This window comes from Centroberyx affinis, unplaced genomic scaffold (genome assembly GCF_046629955.1).
Source record: "Centroberyx affinis isolate AG114_WGS23_722 - 3 ecotype Tasmania unplaced genomic scaffold, CSIRO-AGI_Caff_v1 ptg006241l_1, whole genome shotgun sequence".
Taxonomy (NCBI): domain Eukaryota; kingdom Metazoa; phylum Chordata; class Actinopteri; order Beryciformes; family Berycidae; genus Centroberyx; species Centroberyx affinis.
Genome location: NW_027283173.1, coordinates 94,533 through 110,677, shown reverse-complemented (window position 1 = coordinate 110,677; position 16,145 = coordinate 94,533). Strand labels below are relative to the sequence as shown.

Here is a 16,145-nt window from a genome sequence, read left to right as displayed (position 1 = left end):
TGGAGGAAAATAATTTTGGAGTCATTCAATCTTTATTAATGCACCACATGGCTGTAAATTCCCATCTAATATTTATCCCTCACCAGTACCCTTCTTATCAGGGTGTTGAGGGAGAACGGTATGTGTCCTGTAACTATCATACATCTAGACAAGAGTGCAACGTCCTACAAACTCACGTAAGCGCACTGTAGACAGCATTGTGTAGGTGCTGCCATAGAAATAGTCGGTCAGGACAAGTACACAGATTCAAGGATAAATCTACTTTTGAACTCGAAACCAAGACACTGACAGTCCTCCCTTCATTTTTGAAGTTCCAGTCCATCCCCGCATCAGGGAGCCGTCTGTCAAATCATACAAAGTGTTGCGCTCTAGCATAAAGACTATGAGGCTCAGATCAAAACATTAGTGACACACAAACACATGTTGCTACTTGTGCTAGTCTGGCAGACAAGACTGCTTGTGGGTAGTGCAGAGCCAGCATGTTGTCCTGCTGCCAGCAACAGGGTTGATAGAGAGACAGTGACAGACAACAATGGAGAAGATAGCAATTATATCGTAAGGCTGCAATACACAGACAGCTGTTTTGAAGCAGTGATGAACATTATTGCGTTCAATATGAATGAAGGCTGGCAAATGTGTCAAAATCAATGTAGATAATATAGTGGGACAGAAGGAACAGTGAACAAATATAGCTTGTAATTGTCTTTGGTGTAATTGCTCATCTAGGTTGCCTCAAAATGTTCACTGTAGAGTGTGCTGTATACACCTATAGTATAAAGTGATAGCCTACATTGTGTCTGTCATTGTGCTGTCTTGACTGCTTTATCTCATAGCAGGGATTTTAAATTCTTAACAGTGAAAGTGAAGTGATGAAATTATTTGTTATGCAAAGTAATTAAATATTTCCTTAGGGGTCGGTTCCCACAGCCTTGCTTTCATTAATAAAGGTTATTGTGTGTTCAAGTTATCAAGTTCCCCTCTTGCACAAAACCAACACTGCTGGTAACATGACCTTTCTTAAACCTTTATTTATCCAGGGAGGGTTTCGCTGAACGCACATGCTCCTCTTCAGCACCGCCCTGTTTCACATTCACGCAATTACACCATTTCTTTGAAAGCCAGGGTAAATCCTGCCGTGTGCACCATTTAATCCTGCTCTTACTGTCATGCCGTTACTGTTTGTTGTGCTGAATGTGTGGTCTTGGTGTGTTGGCGACCAGTGGCTGGCTGAGGCAGGATGAAGTCCACTCTGAGGAAGAGGAGGAGGTCCACAGTTCGGATGAAGAGGACAACAGCTCCACCTCCAGTAAGGAGCACCTGGACGTGGCAGACCGACAGGTAACCACCCCCCGCCTCTCTCTCTCTCTCTCTCTCTCTCTCTCTCTCTCTCTCTCTCTCTCTCTCTCTCTCTCTCTCTCTCTCTCTCTCTCTCTCTCTCTCTCTCTCTCTCTCTCTCTCTCTCTCTCTCTCTCTCTCTCTCTCTCCTCTCTCTCTCTCTTCTCTCTCACACACCCACACCCACACACTCTAAAACACACACGCTCAAATTTAAAGGTAATTCAGTCATGAGAAAGCAATGTAGTAGCTGTCTAATAGGTGATAACTTGCTAGTTGAAGCAGAGCCACAAGAGAGTGTAATGTTTAGCAATGTCACTGCCAGAGGCCGAGCTGTCATTGTAGCCAGTACACAGTAGATGGTGTGTGTGTGCATGCTCTGCAGAGTGCCCAGCCTGTCAAAGCCCTCAAGAAGTGTGTGTGTGTGTGTGTTTTGAAAGGGGGGGGGGGTAGGCAGACACAGAAGGGCTTAGGGTTCAGGAATAGCTCCCTCAATGGCCGAAAGAGTTTTTTTTCCCCTTTGTCCTGTGTGACCCTCTTTATGATACTATCAGCGCCTGTGTCTGATACCCCTCAAAAGCTGGAGGGTATCACAAGCTCCGGCACTGATAGGACCAGGAGGCCCTTTCAGTCAAGCAGGGGCAAGGCCGCTGTCCAAATTAAGGCAGCGAGAGACCGCCCCATTACCATTCCCCAACACACACAATCAGAAAGAGAGGGGGAGAGGAGAGGGAGAAATGCAAAGTTGCTGCTCTACTTTCGGGCGCAGTCCTGATGAGCTGTTGTTTGGAAGGCTGAACAACTCGATTCCCTATGGTTTTACATAGGTAAAGCAGGACCGAGTGATCATGGTGGTTTGCAGTGACCCTGTAAGTGAATAGTCGAGTGTTGTGTACGTGTGTGAAAAGGCTGTCGCTGTGGCGTCTCTGTGGCATCGCCTGACTGTTGTTTGTCCGTCTGTTCCCCCAGCAAGAGGACGAGATGAAGAGGAAGAAGGTGGTGCACATAGCCCAGGAGATCATGAGCTCCGAGAAAGTGTGAGTGCTTTGATTCTGCAGCAGTAACGCATGATGTCGCTCCCAAGCTGCATGCATGCTAAATAGTCAAGACATAGTTTATATGTTTGTCTTACTCGTGTATTTCTGTTCTTTCAACAGGTTTGTGGATGTCCTGAAGCTTCTTCACATAGTAAGTGTCTGATTTAGTGAAAATTACTAGTTGTGAAGTACTGTATGTCTCTTGAGATTGTCTTATTGACATTTGATTTAGTGAAAATCACTACTTTGTGAACCATGACTCTTAAAACAGTCTTACTGAAGGAAATTTGATTTAGTGAAAATCACTAGTTGTGAACTATGCCTCTTAAGACTGTCTTATTGAAGGGAAATCTATGTAACTTGTTTTTACAATAGTGGAGCATTATGGTTAAGTGCTTTCTTCCCAGTCTGTGTGTTTTAACTTAACATAATCAAACGCATGTTTTGTTATCCCCACTGACACTGCAATTGTTTTGAGTGGTGATCAAAGCGTTCTCCTAGGGATGGAGATGAATTAATGAGGAGCTTCGGCTTGCAACTTCTCTGCTGAAGTGCTTGTAGGGAGTTGAATAATGCAGTTGATTCCAGAGCCGCGGCTTTTAAAGATGCTGCGCTGTAGTTTTTCCTCTTCCTTGCGGCGCCGCGGTTGCGAGCAGGTAAACCCATGCTTACAGCCAGGGATTAGGTCCTTTGATCTGTCCCATCACTGGGGACACTGGCAGGGTGTGTGTGTGTGTGTGTGTGAGAGGGAGAGAGTGTGAGTGAGAAAGAGAGATTATTAACCTGTCATCAGTAAAGTGTTGGCGTCGCTCTGGGGAGGCGAGCTGCGCTGTTTGCCTGGTGAGTTTAGACGTACTTATGAGGGAGCTTGTACTGGAATAAAGAGATACACTTTACTTTGATATTTGGTAGAATATTATTTTTCATAATCCATGTATTGTTGAAAGTGTTTTGAAAGGACCCAAGATACATAAAATTGACACCTAGACAGCAAGTATGAAAATACCAACAAAAAAGTTTTCTTGCAACGCTTTCAATATATTGAAGTTCTTCAGGTCTTTTGTTTATATCTGTTAGGTGTGTCATTGGTTAAAGGAAGTTGTATTTTTCGGGTGTTCTTGTTTATGAAATATACACCAGAACAGGGTCTGTCCTTAGGGGAAGCCCAGATGAGAGAGTGCAGCCAACCGACACCGAGGGTCAAGGGTCCACCTGTCTGGCTGTCTCAGACATGGCTTTAGAGAAACCACCACAGGATTAGCTTAAAACACTGTCCTGTGGCTGACGGGGGAGGGAGAGGCGGGGAGCTCTGTCTCAAGAAAAGAGGTCAGATCGCATTCTTCACTATCCACGGCTGGCCCGGCCGCACAGCAGCTGCTTCCTCAGGCCACAGAGTGCACCTCCAGACACACACATGCTTAGCTAAGTGTGTGTGTGTGCGTGTGTGTGTGTGTGCAGGTGGGTGCGTGGGTTGCTAAGTATGCTTGAGTCAAGCCATCCGTCTGATGTGTACCTTTTAATTCTCCATTCATCCCCCTTTTGGTTTGATTTTGTAGCCTAAGACCATGGTGTCATATAATAAGGTAACACTTAATTTGAAGTGGTGCTCATAAGGCACCAAAAACACATTATAAGCACATTGTGAGCACATAATAATTATTATAATCATATCATGACATAATAAACCCAATGTGTAAAACTGTACGGGGTTGAATGATTTATGGTGCGACTGTATAGTTAATGACATGATATTAAATGAACATTATTTTCTGATATTTGATTAGCCTAGTTTGCAAAAACGTTTTTCTATGCTTATGATGGGTTTATAATCTGCTAGCAATGCATCACAATGTACTTCAAGTAAAGTATTACCTAATATAATAATTGATTTTGTTTGTATCAAACTTACTTAAAGTACTTTAGTAACCAAATAAAAGCACAGAGCATACACATGAAATAAGTAGTAGTAAAAAATGTAAACAAAGCACTACAACATAAAAATTGTGAATATGTGAGTAGAAACACTATAATATTAAAAATAATAGGATAAAAAACATAAGTCTATAAAAAATGACATTTAAGAAGAGATTTAGAAGACATTACTGATAGTATATGTACTCTGTCTGCTACATGCTGCTGTAACATTAGTGCTGTGTGTGAACGGGTTCAGGGTGTGAGTGAGCGCATGTTAGCTGGGACATTTGAATCCTGCGTGGCCTCTCCACTTCCTTCCAGGTGGATGTGTGTGTTGGCACTCCAGACAGTGTCAAAGTGCTGACTCAGCTCTGTGTGTGTGTGTGTGTGTGTGTGTGTGTGTGTTGAGAGTTACGTGCAGAGGTGGGGGGACACGTTTATGAGGTGATAACCAGGTGTTCCTCATCTGCGGCAATATGCTGTCACGTATATGCCGTGTCACCCCACCCTGTCCAGCTGTGTGTGTGTGTGTGTGTTGAGAGTGTGTGAGAGACGACGTCAGAATTCACCCTTTGTGTCCCTGCAGGACTTTCGGGATGCGGTTGCCAAGGCAACTCGTCAAAATGGGAAGCCGGTGGTGGATGAGCGGATCCTCAGCCAGATCCTGTACTACCTGCCGCAGCTCTACCAGCTCAACAGAGACCTGCTGAGGGAGCTGGAGGAGAGGGTGGCCCACTGGTATACACACACACACACACACACACAGACACAACACTGTAGTCTCCTTTATTGTCACTAGGGATGAAGTGGAGGGTAAACCTTTTAATTTGCGGAATAGAGTTTACCACATTTTTCATCTGACATAAAACTTTATGATGCAAAATCACAGTGTACAACATCATTTATATATATATGCTGTAATTTCACTTATTGTTTTCTTCATACTATATATTTGTATTGTCATGATTTAATACGGCACATATTTATTATTATTTGGCATATTCTCGTACTTTTTTTCTTTATCTCAATTAGTTCCACTGCTACTGTTGCAATTTTGCTCACTCTCTCAACGCTGTAATCAATACCTTTTCATACTTTCATTTGTACATGCCTACTAAATATTTTCAAGTCCATGTTTATGTATTGTATTTTTCTTTGCTGTGTCCTGTTACTATTTGTTTCTGCAACAGCCTAATTTCCCCACAGGGATCGTTAAAGTTTAATCTATTCTTATCTTATCACAGTATAAGTTAAGTAGTAAGTAAGTTATACGATGATAAGGTATTTTAAGGAAGAAAAAACAAAGTAATGCTTCTCTGAAAATGTAACTTGTGTTTGTTTCTGTTTTTGGCCGTTTGCCATATGAGGATCACCAACTGGAGGTCCTAGCTGACCTACATTTTGAGACCTTTTGATTTACATTGTTGTCTGTCTGGTCACAGGGGCGATCACCAGAGGCTGTCGGACATCTTCGTCCAGAAGGGGCCGTATCTGAAGATGTACTCCACCTACATCCGCCAGTTCGACAACAACGTGGCCCTGCTAGATGAACAGTGCAGGAAAAACCCCGGGTTCGCCGCCGTTGTCCGAGAGTTCGAGGTAGAGCTGGGAGACTATTTAATATCACATTTTGGTCTAAACGCCATTTCTCATTGTTTTGAAGCTTTAGTATGTGTGTGTGAATGACAGCTTTGTGGTTTTTGTCTCAGACGAGTCCAAGATGTGCCAGCCTGGCTCTGAAACACTACCTGCTGAAACCAGTCCAGAGAATCCCTCAGTACCAGCTGCTGCTCACAGGTAAAAACACTCTCGTTACACGCTCTCTCATTGTCTCCGTCTCTCCTCCTACCAGCCTCTGCTCACTACAGGTCAAGAGTTTAATCAGTCATGCCACTGTTTTATTGGCAGCACGTGAATTCAAACTCGAGCTGAAGTGTGGTCTTTCTATTTAGGCATGGTTAGTGTTGTGGTGCTACACTGGCCCCCAGTGGACAAACGCAGTAACAGAAACCTGTGGAATATCTTTTGACAGTGGGTCAGATTCTGCATAACAGATTTCAGTAATCCTGTGAAACCTCTCTGCTCTTTTCCAGATTACCTGAAGAATCTCCCTGAGGACTCTGAGGATTATAAGGACACACAAGGTTAGACGCTACTGTGTTCATCACAAATGCCTGGATCTTTAAAGTGAAAACGCTACTTCAATATCTGTGTTTCATCTTTGCTCTCCATGCAGCTGCTCTGGGCATCGTGAAGGAAGTGGCCAACCATGCTAATGATATTATGAAACAAGGGGTAAGAAATCATCCAGTTAACATCTCTTAGCTTTGCAATGAAGATCTACTTAACATTCACTTCTTGCCTCATATTTGTTTTAGGATAACTTTCAGAAGCTGATGCAGATTCAGTACAGTCTGAATGGCCACCATGAGATCGTTCAGCCAGGCAGGGTAAGTAGCAAAAAAATATCTATTACCAAAACCAAACTATGAATTTATTACTATTGTTCCACTAGATTGACTTGTTAGTGTTCCTCACATCTTACCCAAAGCAAGGTTCATGTCCCAAAGTTATTATTATGAAGCGGCCACTGGACTCCACATAAACCCAGTCCATTTAGACTTGTCTTGTCTTCCGTACTCAGGTGTTTCTGAAGGAGGGCACTCTGATGAAGCTGTCTAGGAAGGTCATGCAGCCCCGGATGTTCTTCCTGGTGAGTGATAAGTGGAGCACTGGCCCGGAAAACTGAGTCTATGAACTGTGTTTGCATAGCGTTGCACCCAGCTTACGCTGCGCTTTCACATTCCATTCTCCTGTCTATCCTCACAAAGTGAAGTTAATTTCTTAGTCTACAGTAGCAGCTACCACTTACTTTCCACTTTGAACACTGATGTTAATGTTTTCATCTAGAGAATAGTCTATTTAAAGCAGGCTGTGTTTTTTTAAGTGGTTTGTTTCTTTGTTTCTCCAGTTTAATGATGCACTCATGTACACCACTCCCGTCCAGTCAGGCCAGTATAAACTCAACAGCATGCTCTCTCTGGCTGGGATGAAGGTGAGAGAGACACTGCAAACAGACACTATTTTTGAATTTGAAGCATGGTCATTTTCAGTCAGTCTTAATGTCGATTTTGATTTGAAACCTTCGGTTTTTTACTTTGTCTTGAGCTATTATGTAGACAATCCATTTCTCACTAAATGTGCATTTGATATGGATTTATATAGGTTTTTTTTCTTGTGTTAGAAGCTGTACTGTATTTTAATATTTGATAGCAATTTGTTTTCTATTGTAATTTCAACTCATCTATTTGGTGTTTTCGTACGGATGTTTTTAATACCCATTCCTATGCATTCAATAGTGTTCATTAATGTCTTTAAAATTGGTTATTGAAGAAGCATATGTTATAGTATTGTTAATGCAATCATGACTGACGCCTCCCCGTAACTGAACGCTCCTGGTCCTAACTCCAGTGTATTGTTATCGCATTTTGCTCTGATGAAAACTTTTTATGTTGCAACATTGGCTTGAGTAAATTATTGATGCCTTGAGGCTATGAGTCACTGAGCTTTTTTGGTGTGTTTTCCAGGTGAGTAAGCCCAGCCAGGAGGCCTATCAGAACGAGCTGAACATCGAAAGCGTTGAGCGCTCTTTTATCCTGTCTGCCAGGTCAGCACCCACTTTAGCAACTGACACTTAGACACACTGAAGTTAGCACAATATGAGCGATAACGTTGATGATGATAATTGTGATTGGTTGTAGTCGATTCAGGCTGCCTCCTATTGGTTGCTGAGGGTTCTGGTGTATTCTGTGCTTGCAGCTCGGCTACAGAGAGAGATGAGTGGCTGGAGGCCATCGCCAAGGCCATAGATGACTACACAAAGAAGAAGATAACCTTCATATCCAGCCGTAGTCAGGAGGAGGTAACACTTAAGTCTGTGTGGGTGTGTGTATGTGCTGTTTGCACAGGTTATGTGAGCTATGAGTATTAATGTAAGCCTATATACATCCATGTTACCCCTCTCTCTCTCTCTCTCTCTCTCTCTCTCTCTCTCTCTCTCTCTCTCTCTCTCTCTCTCTCTCTCTCTCTCTCTCTCTCTCACTCTCTCTCACTCTCTCACTCTCTCACTCTCTCCTCAGGCTGATGGTCTCGGGGACAGCGGGGCCCCGTTGGGCTCGAAGGCTCCAATCTGGATCCCAGACCTGAGGGCCACCATGTGTATGATCTGCACTTGCGAATTCACCCTCACCTGGAGAAGGCATCACTGTCGAGCCTGTGGCAAGGTACTAGTACTACAACTACTACTACTACTACTAGTACTACTACATTACATTGTTCAAGTAATCCTCCTCTATGTCTGTGTGATAGGTGGTGTGTCAGGCTTGCTCCGCCAATAAGTACTATCTGGAGTACTTGAAGAACCAGCCAGCACGCGTGTGTGACCACTGCTTCGCCAAGCTACAGGAGAACAGTATGTCACAAGTGATTTCAGTCATTACAGGAAGTCTGTAATAAATAAATTACCTGTGGGAGACGTGTCGTTCATTGTTGTGTGTTTGTTTTCTGTAGGTGACCGTTGTGCCTCGACATCAGTTTCTCCTATCGGGAAATCTGGAGCCTTCTCTTTTAATAGAAAACAGAAGAAGATTCCTGCTGCACTGAAAGAGGTGGGGAATGATCTAAATTTCCAGCTATGTGATGGATGTTCACTTTACCTGATTGGGATTTAACTTGGCAAGTTGTTTCATCTTTGAGGTGGCAGTGAAATATGATGTGACTTCTTTTCGCGCTCTTGTCGTAGGTGTCTGCCAACACAGAGAACTCCTCCATGAGCGGCTACTTAAACCGGTCAAAGGGCAACAAGAAGCAGTGGAAGAGGCTGTGGTTTGTCATCAAGAATAAAGTGCTGTACACCTACGCTGCCAGCGAGGTATTTCGCTCCACAAGGGCATGCTCTCACTCAGACTGTGTTACATAATACTTTGAGTTATTGTATCTCTGAGCTCTATGTGGCCTTCCTGTCTTTTTGTTGAATATGTATTTTGTCCCTTCAGGATGTAGCAGCATTGGAGAGTCAGCCTCTGTTGGGGTTTTTCCTGAGAGAGGAGAAGTACGGGCCGGCTCAGAAGCTGCAGTTCAAACTGTACCACAAAAACACCCTGTTCTACATTTTTAAAGCTGACGACATCCCCACTGCACAGAGGTATCAGACTGGAACAGAAAATGAAACCTAAATTATATTGAAGCCTTGCGGTGAGACTTTTGTTTGCTTTAATGTGTGTGTTTTCTTCTAATTGTAGCAAATGTTTCTGTTGTACATTTTGTGTCTTTAGATGGATCGAAGCCTTCCAAGAGGCCATGATTCTCGAACAGTAATCCCCTTTAGTAGCAGTGAAGTTGCACCACAGCCTTGGAGCCAGTTGATAGGCAACTTATGACCCCGGATCACAGGTCAAGGGTCACCAGCTCAGGAAGGACTCCAGATGAACTGTCTACTCTACAGAGATACCCATTGCAGAATGCCAGTTAGGAGGAAACCAGACTGTTTTCCCCTCAAAGAACAATGGATTGTTTCTGCTCTCTAATCATATTTCTGTCTGTAACAGCTACTGATGCTCAGCATTGTCAGCGGAGCTAATGGTGGATCTGTTCGCTTCAAGCCCGAGATGAAACGGTTATGTGTCACAGCTGAGGGTCAAAGGTCAAGTCCAGAAGCATGTGTGTGGAAGTGTCACAAAATAGATGTCAGGACCATTTACAGCCCTTGGGAATCCTATAAAGTCTTGAGTCTGGGAAGGATTTTTTTTTACTGCGAACGAATGAAGGAATCACTTTAGTGTGAAACAAAATATACAGAACAGTCTGTCCCAGCCAGATCATGCAATCAGTCTTCATTCAAGCATACTGATATTGCCTACTCTTCCTTGTAGTGTTAAAATCTACAATTTCGGTCAAGCAAAATTAAGATGAAATTGAAAAACCACACCCAACCTTGTAAAATATTCAAAATGGCAAGATATCTCATTTGAATCATGTTGCAAAGTATAAGTGTCGAATGATGTAACAAGGTTGGATTTTACTGTGAAAAACAGGCTTCTACAAAGAAACGGGAAGTTGATGTTCTGCTCTTGAGGTTTATCTCTCTGGATAAGAGATTTTGTTCATATCTTTTTTTTTAGACTTTAGAATACCAAACATTTAAATCATGGGTATAACAACATACTGGAGAAAACTGGAAACGTCATAAATAATGTAGATATTTTAACTGCAGTTCAAATGTATTTTTGTTTGCCTGTCCAGCCACATCAGAAGTGGCCCATGGGTAATACTGTGTATATGAAAGTGGAAGAGCAACATTGACCCTTTTTATGTCAAAGCCGAGAGCTAATATTTATATAGAATTGTACATTTTTCTGTCTGGAAGCGTAGGAGGAGCTTGATTTATTTTATCTGCCATAATGGTTTTAAAAGCACAGGCTGCCACTTGTTTTGTAACTGGGGGTTGTTAGGAAATATGTTTCTATCAAAGCCATTCTTTTTTTAATTGTATTTAATTAGACCATTTAAAAGAGAACTGCTTACAGGAAAGGAGCAGGTCGTCTTTTTTTGTTAGAGAAGATACTGTGGAAAGTATGCATGAACTATATTTCTGAGGAAATGTTCAAAAGCAAGAAAAAAAAATATGAACTAACTACGAAGATTGTTTTTTACACACAATGTGCCTTATATCTCTTGTTATGAGATAAATCGCAATAGTATAGGTATTCTGTTTGAAAGTGTTCATATGAATAAGGACAAATTTAGCTATCCAGTTTTCATGACTACTCACTTTCTAAGTCTTTCTAGCCAGGCTACTCTGGTTCTGCAATTTTACAAACACTAATTATTCAATATAGTCCATTTCTTCAGGGTTACCTCTTGTATTTCAGTTGTACTAATGAGATTGCCATAAATTGCACTACCCCATCATGGCAATTAAGTCGATGGAGAATCCAGAATCCCAATCTAGTGAAGGAATGAAACAGCCAGTACTCAATTATGCCACATTCAAATTTTGAAGCACTCTCAATTTTGCAAACTGAGAGTGCTAGTCGGGGGCTACCAAGCATGCATTATTTCCATCCCTTGTGATTGTTCATTAACAGTGACCCTTTGTAAACATCTCCACTTTATTCAGAGTTATAGAGTCTGCTATAAATGATTCAGAACTGTCAGGCAACAGTTTTTAATAAAAAAAGAAAAAAAAACAATATCTTGTCCTCCTGTATTTTTTTTCCTGTTTTTGTGACTTCAAGGGAGGAAAACCAATGAGCTGTGGAGCGGACCCATAATCCCAAACCACTGTCACTAGTTAATTTCATAGCGCAGATTGATGTGTGTGGGAAGGAGGAGTTCAAGTGGCTGTCGTATGCATCTGTGTGCATGCATGAGTTTAGTCTGGGTTAAGTCTGGGTCTCTCCCTTTGAGCTAGTGATCAAAGGCTGGAGAGACAAAGCATATTCCATGGGTGACTCATGTATCAAAGCTCTGCATTTCACGGTGGGGTTTATGCTTTATTTCCCCCTTCCCTCCCTCCGGACTGACGCTGGACCGTGTTAGATCTCTTGGGCAGTGAGCAGGGAAACTCCTTCAGCCGGAGAACGTGACTTCAAGCCTCTCTGACAGCAAGCAACCGGCCTGCTGAAGTGTCCTTGAGCAACACACTGAATACTCACCAGCTCCAGGGTTGCTGCTCTGTATCTGACCTCTGACCTCCCTGTGGAGGGGGGCGAGCAAATAGACAATATGCCTATGAGGAACAACAATAATTCTTTAGTCTTTCATTATTAATTAAACCACCTTATTGTTTGACGAGTCTTTTCCTGCTCAAAAGGTTTTGATGTGGTTTAAGACATTTCACACTTAGTGTGAATCATTCATAAAGAATAGCCATAAGTATTTGTAATGCAATGCAAGTATTGCAATGCGAGTACTGGGAGTAGTGGTTGTAGAAGGCCCAGTAGTAAGCCTGGTAACAGTATTGAGAGGAGCAGTAGTAATAGACCTAGTAGCAGTAATAGTAATAGTAATACTGTAGTACCTTATAGTAGTAGAAGCGGTAATTTAGCAGGAGTAGTGATAGTATTAGTGTTTGTAATAGTAGCATTAGCAGTAGCAATAGTTGTAGTAGTAGTAGTAGTAGGCTAGTACTTACAGTAATAGTTGTATTAATAGTAGTATTAGCAGCAGTAGTAGTAGTAATAGTAGTAGTAGTAGTAGTAGTAGTAGTACCGTATACCCTTTTATTCCTATGTGGAACATAAGGCATCACAGACAGGTAAATATTGTATTACTCGGACATGTTTACACGCGGAACGGTCCGTCGCGATAATAGTTCCGTCTAAAGATGGCGGAGTATGCGAACATTGTCCGAAGGGCTTTGGGGCAACTAAGAGGTCATGGTGGAGTGCGTGGTTTTCTTGTTCAGCTATTCAGGTCAGTTTTATTAAGTGCTTTTTTGGTTATATGTTAAGCCACTGATTATAACTACCAGTGCGGAATAAGACAGGAGATACGTGTGTCCCTTGGTGTTCCAACTAGAGCTAAGTTAGCCGTTTGCTAGCTACGTTAGCCAGCTGGTTAAGGTTAACGTTAACTTGTTGTGCATCAGTCGGTGACAAATTCGACAAATTCGCTCCTTGGTGAATTAGGCATACATGTCATTCACCATGCAATGTTTATTTCAGTAAAATTTCTTGGTTTACATTGCTTTCTGTCGCCCTCCATGTATTTTGGTGGAAGAAGATTGTGGGAATAACAGGCTAACTAATTCTAAAAGTTGACATTTTATTGCAATAAAGTGCTGTTTGGTGGATTATATGTATGCCGAATTGAAGAGGGTCGCCTAATGATTCAGAGAACATGCTGAGTCATACTTTATGGAGCATGTACCCTTGCCGATAAGCAAGTCCACATTATATGCCAGATTTTTTAAAATGACGTTTAGCAGAATTTCTCTCCAAGAGTGAACGGCTCGTATTGGGACTATGCTGACCAGAATGTTGCATCATTGTTGTTACAATGCCATTTTGTTGGCAGGGCCAATGATGTGAAGACAGGAACCCTGATCGGCACCGATAAGTATGGAAACAAATACTATGAGGACAACCAGCATTACTTCTTTGGTGAGAGCAAAACTGCCAAAATCTCCTTAATGTGTGTGTGTGTGTGAGAGAGATTTAACAGTGGTCAAATCCAGACACCCACTCTATGATTTGGCATTTGGGAAAAAACACAAACTGTGCCCGGATCTGGCCAATGTTTTTTTAACTTTGGCTGATGTCATGTTAGTTTTTGAGTCCAAATCTTTGGTGAGAATGATTTCCCATGAAGTCCTGATAAATCTGTAACAGCTTCACGCCAGCATAGAGTGACTCATATGTAATTTGGTGGACACTGGTTGTCATCTGCCATATGTTAATGTGTGTCAATGTGTGATCTGCAATACTCACTGAGACCAACTCTATCTCTGCCCCCATGTGTTCAGGAAGGCACCGCTGGGTGCTGTACACCACAGAGATGAATGGAAAGAACACCATGTGGGAGGTGGATGGCAGCATGGTGCCGGCTGAATGGTAAGACCTGCACTTTAGTGTACAATTAATACAAGTGGTGCCCAAAGCACTCTGTGAATCTTTGCTTTACTGCATGGAGATCAGGGTGCACAGATTCTATATTGGAACTTATTCATTTTTTTAAAGTTAGAAACAATTTCACACGCATCAGTAAGTGTCCTCATGTTATAGCCCTTGTTTTTCAAAGAAGGGGTCAGCACCCAAAGCTGAGTTGTGCGACGAATAAAACTGGCCCAATAACTATTCATGGCAACTGTTACTATCAATGTTATGCTTTCATACATTTTAATTTATTTTCATACTGGATATTTTTTACTACATATTACATACATATTTATTTACTACATGCATCTTGTTGGTATGTATTTTTATTCATTTTTCTTTAAGTATTTTATTTATTTTGCACACCCTCATACATGCTAAATTTTCATACTTTTCATCCATGAAATTTTTACTTAATAAGTTCTAAAGTTGTAATTGTGTTTGCGTTATGTTTGCTATTTGTTTCTTTGCTGTATCTTAAAATATTTGCTGCCACAACAACCCAATTTCTCCACAGCCCTCATCAAAGTTTCATCTTATCTTATGTTTCTAAAGCCTTTCTGAGAAATATATATATTATGTGTACTTATATACATACTGTTCATTGTCCAGGCATCGCTGGCTGCACTGTATGACAGACGACCCCCCCACCACACATCCACCGGTGCCCAAGAAGTTCCTGGCCGAGACGCACCAGTTCAACGTGAGCGGCACCTCCGAGCAGTACGTGCCCTACTCCACTACACGCAAGAAGATCCACGAGTGGGTACCACCCCAGACCGGGGCCCAGTGACCCCGCCGGGACCCCACCTGACCACGACTTCAGTTTCCCTCTCTGTAAATTATGATATCCAACTTGCTCTCTGAATAAAATCTCTATACAGATGTTTATGGTGGGAGTGGCTTTGTGTGAAGTATTTGTGACTATAAATTATCAGGGTTATTTTTTTTAAGTAAGAGTTTTTGGGAACTACAAAGTAAGGTTTGATCCATATGGCTTTTTGAAGGCTGATACTGGACTGAAGCTGGCGATAGACAATATTTTGTGCCGATATTCCGTATCGTTACATTTTTATGCCAAAAAACAAACAATTAGTGTTCTATTAGTGCTAATTCAGTGTCTGCCCAAGAATTGTATTATTGGCCGGCTGGAAAAGCATCTGAAACAGGATTTAGATCATGGGACACGAAATGTTGCATTAGAATTCATATTAAGGTGTTCCCATAGACAACCAGTGTAATATTGATGAATTCTACAATAAATATGTAATCAATCAAACTGCATCATATGCATCATATCAGAGGTGGACGACATGGACCAGACCAGATCTGATTTCTAATAAAATACCAATATTGGCTCTATATACAGCACTGATATTGCAGCCTAACTCTACTATATGAAGACAGTATTTATCAGAACAGGCAGCAGAGACTGAGCCCGGTGTTTTTGTCTTACAGTGAGCTTGCAACACAGCGTCTCTGTGTCATGTGTGCCTGTTAATCACTGTGGGATTATGCTGAGCTGAGGGAAAGGCTGCAACATGCAATATTTCACACCGAGGTGCCTCGAGGGCTTGGGCGCTGAAGTGCTCGGTGCGTCAGGGTGTGTGAGGCGAGCAGCAGGAAGTGACTGGCCGCAGCACTCGCTGTGACTCAGTGCCAGAGCCCCAGTCCCTCTGAAACACAAGCCTGGGCCACGGCGCTCATCTGGGACTGCTGCAGAATGAGAGGTGAGGTGCCAAAGCTCTTGAATACTGGCATGGCTTTAATGGTGGATTAGCATATTTTGAGTATTTTGCACTGAACCCTGCTAATTTATGCTGGTTGGAGGAGTTGTTTCTGCTTATTGTGTGTCCAAAAGCAGAAAATCAAACTGCAAAGGGCTGAAAATAATGTACTTCTTGAAATGATGTGTAGGAATGTGTAGTTTTGATATGATGCCAGGATGATACAGCACTCCTCTTCTTCTGCTGCTGGTTGAGACTTTATTGTGGTTGCAGACATCTGGAGCTGTTAAATGAGGAGGATCACTCTGTCGTCCCTTTTCCCCCGCGGGGTCAGTTTGGAGGAGGAGGAAGAAGAAGAAGAAGAAGAAGATGAAGACTTTAATGTAGGCTTCAGCACACACTCAGCTTTTCCCCTCCCTCTAATACTGTGCAGAAATGGCCAAGAGGGGGCATTGTTTTCTTTTGATTTATGCCTA

The 16,145-nt window shown here is 42.2% G+C and overlaps 2 protein-coding genes across 2 annotated transcripts; both read left to right on the top strand.

Annotated features, from left to right (window-relative positions):
• Nucleotides 1–1,220: 1,220 nt before the first annotated feature.
• On the top strand, nucleotides 1,221–11,498 carry LOC139638258 (FYVE, RhoGEF and PH domain-containing protein 6-like; the record flags this gene model as incomplete). Its single annotated transcript, XM_071512330.1, has 19 exons — nucleotides 1,221–1,338; nucleotides 2,305–2,372; nucleotides 2,493–2,523; nucleotides 4,873–5,024; nucleotides 5,729–5,885; nucleotides 5,996–6,083; nucleotides 6,380–6,430; nucleotides 6,523–6,581; nucleotides 6,665–6,736; nucleotides 6,931–6,999; nucleotides 7,258–7,341; nucleotides 7,874–7,953; nucleotides 8,106–8,208; nucleotides 8,426–8,569; nucleotides 8,655–8,757; nucleotides 8,856–8,953; nucleotides 9,088–9,216; nucleotides 9,341–9,489; nucleotides 9,620–11,498. Coding segments are annotated over 19 exons (1,798 nt in total), but the record flags the coding sequence as incomplete, so codon positions are not given.
• A 1,145-nt stretch (nucleotides 11,499–12,643) lies between these two features.
• On the top strand, nucleotides 12,644–14,852 carry ndufa12 (NADH:ubiquinone oxidoreductase subunit A12). The gene is made up of 4 exons (XM_071512331.1): nucleotides 12,644–12,761; nucleotides 13,365–13,450; nucleotides 13,813–13,900; nucleotides 14,555–14,852. Exons 1-4 carry the CDS (start codon nucleotides 12,673–12,675, stop codon nucleotides 14,733–14,735), a joined length of 444 nt encoding a protein of 147 aa, XP_071368432.1. The 5' UTR covers nucleotides 12,644–12,672; the 3' UTR covers nucleotides 14,736–14,852.
• The last annotated feature ends 1,293 nt before the right edge of the window (nucleotides 14,853–16,145 follow it).

Bases quoted from the DNA above. Each gene is read 5' to 3' on its own strand.
- ndufa12 (XM_071512331.1), top strand. From the start codon at position 12,673: ATGGCGGAGTATGCGAACATTGTCCGAAGGGCTTTGGGGCAACTAAGA. The intron at 13,451-13,812 runs GTGAGAGCAAAA...CCATGTGTTCAG, and splicing joins CAACCAGCATTACTTCTTTG to GAAGGCACCGCTGGGTGCTG. The intron at 13,901-14,554 runs GTAAGACCTGCA...TTCATTGTCCAG, and splicing joins AGCATGGTGCCGGCTGAATG to GCATCGCTGGCTGCACTGTA.